General features: G+C 34.6%; 1 protein-coding gene across 1 annotated transcript; it reads left to right on the top strand.

Annotated features, from left to right (window-relative positions):
- The first annotated feature begins 219 nt into the window (after positions 1–219).
- On the top strand, positions 220–2,342 carry MET1 (methoprene-tolerant protein 1). The gene has a single exon (XM_028317718.1). The coding sequence runs from the start codon at positions 429–431 to the stop codon at positions 2,010–2,012; it is 1,584 nt and encodes a 527-aa protein (XP_028173519.1). The 5' UTR covers positions 220–428; the 3' UTR covers positions 2,013–2,342.
- The last annotated feature ends 5,411 nt before the right edge of the window (positions 2,343–7,753 follow it).

Here is a 7,753-nt window from a genome sequence, read left to right as displayed (position 1 = left end):
TATTAGCTATGGCGGGTTCAGTTCCAGTCACCCTGTATAATAGTAACGGTATTTTATATCGGTATTGCTCAATCTACGACTTATATGATCAATGGTATTTTATGTCAAAAATGACAGCAGTTGAACGGGTGAATGAACGAAGAATGTATGGTTGAATGAAATAACTTGTCAACGAGCGGTATCTGTGAGCGGTACGAATGAAAAGGCTCAAAAAATTTAGTTGTCTGTGGTTTGAGTAACCGAGTTGTCGTCCGCATGTTGCGCGGAATAAATAGATTTTTGTTTTAGAGTGGTATCCTAATTATTAATAGATAACATAAAGCAATTGAAAATATAATTACAGCTATTTTAATTTAAAACTATGTGTGCGTTTTATCAGTGATGATTATTAGGGACACAATCAGTGCAATATAGTTGTCAAAGTCGATATGACGTCTTTGAGTGGACCAAATATCAACAAACACGCCGCTATGTCTACAGCTCAGCTGGGAAGCGGAAACCAACCTGCAAATTTCGGTATGGCTGTTGCAGTGCCTCCACCGCAAGCCATGCCTGTTGGATATCCACTGCACACAGCTAGCTGCAGCGATTCTTCATCAGAATCCCATTCTCCTGAAATGCCATCAGCCAAAGCCAGTGATCGAGAATCGAGGATTATTGCAGAGAAACAACGGAGAAGTCAATATAATTCTCATATAACACAATTAACTGCACTGTTATCAGATATTGTTCATGCTCCCCGAAAAGTAGACAAAACAAGCGTGCTAAGACTCGCCGCAAATAAGCTACGCAATGAGCATGTATTTGGAGATACTATTAAATGCGGCCACATTGAGACATGGTCCTCATCTTTCGTCAGGTTTTTTGATCTGTTCGGCAGTATATTGTTTTCTGTTACTTGCCGTGGAAGAATATTCCTTATATCTCCAAATGTGCAAGAAAAGTTAGGTTACTGTCATGTTGATCTCTTGGGACAAGATTTCTACAATTATGTCCATAATGATGACCAAAATATTCTACGACAACATATTTACCCTCCAGAACTACGCAGTGGCTGTGAACCGAGACTTTTTGAGCAGCATAAAAATTTTCATATTCGGATAACGCGGGCTGGGGCAAAAGCCGATCCACCTCGTTATGAGCATTGTCGTATAGATGGTGTGTTAAGGCGCTCTGACCATGCTACAGCAAATGGAGTTCAGGATCAACAAATTATCAGAAGGCAGCGTGTGAGAAGAATTCGTACTTTTTCATCTAGTGGCAATGATTTTGTTTTTATTGGCATGATAAAAGTTTTATCAAACTCCTTGCCAACTCAGATTTTACCTCCAACTGCTTATTCAGAGTATTGGACGAGACATTTAGTTGATGGACGAATTGTACAATGCGATCAAAGTATATCTTTGGCTTTAGGGTACATGACAGAAGAAGTCACTGGCACATCTGCATTTGTATTTATGCACAAAGATGACGTAAGGTGGGTAATATGTGTTTTGAGACAAATGTATGACCAAAGCAGGGAATTTGGTGAGTCTTATTACAGGCTGATGTCTCGATCTGGTCATTTTATTTATATGAGAACACGTGGATTCTTGGAAATAGACAAAGATTCAAAGAAAGTTCAAAGCTTTGTGTGCGTCAACAGTGTTGTTGGAGAAGATTATGGTCGGCAAATGATGGATGAAATGAAACGCAAATATTCTGTCATTGTGGACATGGCTAAGCAAGAACCAGAGAATGTAGACTTTATAGATGAAGCTCCTGTAGAGCATCCCAAACGGTTGGAGAGAATTGTAATGCATCTGGTTGAGCCATCAGGTGGTGATAGCGCTGATGAATTAAAATTACTGCCACCTTCAAAAGAAAACATAATTTCTGCTATCAAAAATAGTGAAAAGGTTGTTCAAGAAACTGGAGTGAGGTTCGATTCACGTAAAAGAAAAAATCCGGATAGTGATAATAGTGACCACTTAAAACGGCACAGTGGATTGCAGGACTACAGCCACTTCTGATCAGTGACAGACTCATTGTAAGTTTTGTGATTTTGTGTTCCTACATAAATAAGTTTTGTTACTAGTCTGAATTAACAGACGCATAGAAGTGTGACCAAATTGTTGATATTAACTAATGAATTTAGAAAAAGAAGTGTTTTTATGTTTTATCATGTTTGGTCATTGCTGATGAATAAATCTCAACGACATGACTGTTAATCATAGGTAATGGCATGTTACTGGGGGTATGGATACAAATAACAACAACAGATATAGGAGTGGTGGAAGGGCAAGTTATTTTTGGGATGCTGAAATAAAAGGGCCTATTACTAATAAAACAATAAAAACTAGTGATAAATTAATGTCAGGATCACTTGAAATTATGGTACAAGTTTTTCAACAATTGCTGCTGACTTAGCAATGAGTATTATTTTTTTTTAAATTGACCTATTATGAATGCAATTTTTTTTATTTCATATAAAACATAACTTGAATGAAATACTATTGCAAATATATTTTTTTATTTCAATTTACAAAGCAGTTTCTCACCAAATCATGTGAATTCTAATTTCACAATACTCTTTTATCTGGCCCTGTTTGAAGTTGCCCTCTACTCTCCTATTATTCATTAAAAAAACTTGTTTATTTTATCAATAAAATTATTTTACAGTACTTGATAGTACACTAGTTTGACAATAGTTATTAAAATTGACATGATTAAAGAGAAATATAAAAATGAAGGTATTAAATACTATTGAAAAAAGTATTCTAACTCTAACCAAGTAGTTAAATAAGCGTAACTTGCTGAAATAATAACACATAGCTATGGTAAACACTTTTTACTAAAACTTTGTAATTTTTTCTGCAAAACCTGCTGTAAGCGAATACTTTAATTCATATTTTCTTCACTTTCCAAAATGTTCATATCGTAAACCTTCGGAGAGACCAAAAAAATATGTCAATTTTAGTAATACATACGGTAAATATCATTTTATTTATTTTTTACTCTATACAGTAATTTTTTTTGCAGTAAGTATCTACAAAATGTTATTTACTGTGTTTGTATATAGATATTATATGTGCCAAATAAAGGACACGGACCTCCGTATCATTTATGCCAATGTTTAGTATAATGTTAGCATGTGGTAAGGAAATTTGGATAGGTGCAGTGGTTTGGTACAAAAGTAAGATCCTGAGGTATCAAAGCCAGAAGATGTGCACTTGCAAAGCATATTAATTATTTTGGCGAAATTTAGCTGTGTTACAAATGTGTATTAATCTTGCTATAAGTAGGTATACCCTAAGTAATGTTTGTCCCTGGTGGAATTTAAACCCGCTAATCCGCTATGCGAATCAGCAGGCGAGAATTAGATGGCACAGCTATTGGTCTTGGTAACTACTGGCTTTCTACAAAGCAATACTTGTATCTCTTGCGAATCCATGATCAACTGATAACAGTACCTGTACTTGGTATTGTTATGCACACCATTTGTACATTTGCTTTTATCTGTTAAGTGTTAATATGTCTCTGCCTCTACTTTTATCGCCATCTGTACCTACCAAATTATGAAAGTAGGGGTATAATGTAAGAAGATGTTGTTGTTTTTTAGGAAAGTATTTGAAGTGTTTGATACAATTGTTATTGATGTACAATCTTTAATATGAATAAAGCCTATTATACATACGTCCTACTGCGGGGCTTAGGCCTCTACCCAACCATGGGGTAGTTTATCAATTAAGTCAAAGGTTTTATTTCCAATTAAATATTGGTGTTAATAGGCTTCTTCAATAATTAAATAAGTAAATAAATATGACACAAAGTTCAATACTACATTTTTGAAACACTAATTTAAGTTACTCGAAAGTAAATAATTGCCTAGTTTAAATATATTCCATTTTCTTATTAAGTAATGTGGACAGTGGCAATTTAAACCTACTTATGCCTATCATTTCATCAATTACCTACTGAGATATCAATAAATTATAAAAAATAATTGTCCTAATTTTATACAATCATTGATAAAATTAAATTTTGTTGTCACATAATATGCTACTATTACTATCTTGATAATATCTGTTTGTGTCAGGGTTGTAAAAATCATGATTTTTATTAGATTATGCAATCATTGCGTCAGTTTTACTTGCGAAAAACATTTTTATTTAGGTAGAATGAAGGTCTAATAGTGCTGGAAATACCGCCAAAAAAAGTAAATTATGTGTAGATTAGGATGGTTTGTTATTACCTACATATTTTTTTTGGAAACAAAAAAAAACTGTTCGTCAAAAACAGCTTGTCTTAAGTGATGTCCATTTCCATTATAAAAATACGAATATCTTTTTACTAGTATAAATTTTCGAAAATCATGATTTCAATCATATAACCCTGGTTAATGTAAGTATTAAATACAATTAATAAATAATCAAATTACTGTCTCTTACATAAGTCACAACCTATTTGTAATCTTAGGGTTTCGAACTCCTCGAAAAAATACAGGTTGTAATGTATTTATGAGTGTGCAATATTTTGGTGAGTTTCTGCTTAAATATATTTGACCTGTGTTGTTATTTTAGAAAATAATAAAGTCCGCTTAAAAAAGAACAATTAAATATTGTTAAATCTACTTTATGGCGGGTTCAATTTAATATAGGACTGATGAAAGTGTGACCAGTTTTTCTGACTGATAACAAAATTATGGAGATGTCTGTAACTTTTGGATAATTCTATTAACTTATTCCTTAGCTATGTTGAGTGGTAAAACACGAAAAAGTGGATAGGCTAGTTAGCACAAGAAAATGTTGTAGGGTAAGTGCGCTAGTTTTCGTCCAATTAGCGGAGTTGCCAACTTTGTGATGCGAAATGAATATCTTAAAATACCCTTACTCATATGTATCATAATGTCGTTTTAGTCCTTATATAGTCTACTTTACGTTAATATTATACNGAGTTACAAAATAATCAAATGAGATACAATGTTATCTATCTGAGTAAAGTGATTTGACATGTGAAGTAATAGAATTATTAAGATATAAGAACAATCTCAATCTTCTGACTGAATCTAATAGATTTCTTTTTCAAAAACAGTTGACTTTTAAATAAAATCGGCCTCAATATTTTTGACGTAAATTAGGCAGAGCCTAAGCTAGATAGGTAGGTACTTACCTATTTAAAAATATTGAGTGGAATAGATATTTTCAGCAAAAGCAAATCAACAACAAAAACAACACTGAGAAAATTGATAAAAAAAGAAAAAATGTGACTCGGGGGTTTAATTGAGAAGTAATAGTGTCCTCTAACACCAAATACTCGCGTTTACACCCTTCACGTGACGCTGTATACGTGTCCCAAAATTCAACGATAAGCCGGCGCCTTAGAGTGGAGATGGTCATGTTGGTTGAGTACTTTAGAAAAAATAAGAAAAAAGCTTACATTTTTTTCTCATTTTTCCTAAAGTAGTTATGATGACCATGTCCATCCTACGGCGCGCCGCGTCGTTGAATTTTGGGACACGTTGTTTATTTGGTCGCCTTTAATGAAGAAGAGTTGCGTTGCTATTCAAAATGGCCCAATAAAGCAATAGATAGTATAAACAGGCCTAGGATTGATCATGTAAAGTCATTCATTTAATGGAAAGCCACTTTTTCGTCGAAGGTCTATTTATTTAATCGATGTGCTATTTCAACGATGGGTCATTTGACCAAAAAACATTAGAACGACTACTAGTTCATATAATCTGTAATACCTATTTTGGTGCTAGCTAGGGCTAGCAGACAGCGCGCGGTACTTTNACAAGGAAGAGGGGCAGCCACAGTAGGTAACACAGAGTCGTTCAGGTGAGTACCAGGAAGAGGTGCAGCAACCGCAGTTAAGGAACGGCTGGGACGAACAAGGATAAGCGAATCCAACTCGTGAGCCTTGACAGGGATACGCTGGTTAAGCCGACCCTTTACAAGGCTTGGGAGCCTACGGGTGACGAGCTATTGGACGTGGAGAGGGTCATTAATTATACACATATTTTCTACTTTGCCGAACATTTGCATGAGAACGGTTTGTCCAAAACATATGAATTTGGTCTTATTTAATGCAGGATTAAATGCCCTTCAACCGTCAGGAAGACCACTTTTCGATAGGGTAAGTCCTTTACGCGGTATAACCGGAAAACTTAAAAAGCGCCCCTTTCGGGGGCCCCCACCACTTAAGCACAACTCCGTCGAAGTCGAAAACTTAGGAGAGTCTTAATGGGCAACCAATGAAGTCATTAAAACAATAAAATCTTTTGTAGGAATTATTTCCGATTTAAAAGCTAATTCTATTGGACTATGAGTACTTTAGAAAAAATAAGAAAAAAGCTTACATTTTTTTCTCATTTTTCCTAAAGTAGTTATGATGACCATGTCCATCCTACGGCGCGCCGCGTCGTTGAATTTTGGGACACGTTGTTTATTTGGTCGCCTTTAATGAAGAAGAGTTGCGTTGCTATTCAAAATGGCCCAATAAAGCAATAGATAGTATAAACAGGCCTAGGATTGATCATGTAAAGTCATTCATTTAATGGAAAGCCACTTTTTCGTCGAGGGTCTATTTATTTCATCGATGTGCTATTTCAACGATGGGTCATTTGACCAAAAAACATTAGAACGACTACTAGTTCATATAATCTGTAATACCTATTTTGGTGCTAGCTAGGGCTAGCAGACAGCGGTACTTTTACATTTCGTATAAATATAATTAAAATAGAACTTATCTCTTATTGAAATAAGAACTTTGTGTTGCATAAAAATCTTGCCACGTACTTTATTGTTATAATTTTTAGTACCTAACTACGGGTACTATTCATTTGAAATAGGCGTTGTTGAAAATATTTTACCTATACTGGAAAGATATTGGAAATTATGGACGTGGTCGCGCGCGAGCAATTTGATTTGAAAATGCGTCATGAATACCTACCGTAAAAAACAGAGTCTTCAATAGTTAGGAGGAACACAACATCATTAAATAACGCGTCTTTACCGTAGATGAAATTAATAATTTATTAACAGACATCGTTACCTTCGGGAAAATCCACAATGATGGCGAATTTTCAGGGTATTATATCCAGGGTAGATTGTGTTATGAATGGAAGTCCATTTCAAATTAACTACATAAATGTAAGGTGGGATTAGGATAGACTTTTGGATATTATAAAAATGTTCGGGTTTGTGAAAAAAAGTAATGCTATTCTTATATTAATTAGCATCATGCGGATTGATTATAATGTAGACAGACAGTCAGATGGCGAGTGTTGGAGTGTGTTTTTGAGGTCAACGTTTACAAAGTGACGCGAATTACTGTTGATTCTGCCATCTGCCATACTGTTGAACCTGAAGATGGGCATAATATTTCTCTACACATAACTCGGGTCTTTTAAAACTATAATTAAAATGAAATATTTCAATTTCTGCTTTTGATAATGCCTGCTTTTATAAGGAATTAACAAGATAATAAGGGAAAGCCGGTCGTTGTATCATGTTATGAATATACTATGTCTCGACTTCCATGTCCTTGAGGAATATGTTATTAAAGTAATATATAAAAGTCGCATCTATAGCTATCTATACAATCCCTGCATATTATGATTAAATAAAACTATCTTCAAAGGTAGGCACGTTAGATATCGTTGAGCATTTTCGTTCGATTTGCTCGGAAAAACGAGAGCACGAAAATATGGTGTAGTTTAAGGGACTTTCAGAGGACTGGATAATATTAAGTTGATAGCGATAGAGAT

This window comes from Ostrinia furnacalis, unplaced genomic scaffold, assembly GCF_004193835.3.
Source record: "Ostrinia furnacalis isolate ACB-3 unplaced genomic scaffold, ASM419383v2 OfSCF6417, whole genome shotgun sequence".
In the NCBI taxonomy this organism is placed as follows: domain Eukaryota; kingdom Metazoa; phylum Arthropoda; class Insecta; order Lepidoptera; family Crambidae; genus Ostrinia; species Ostrinia furnacalis.
The sequence above is the reverse complement of the archived record's forward strand: the minus strand, read 5'-3'. Positions and strand labels throughout refer to the sequence as shown.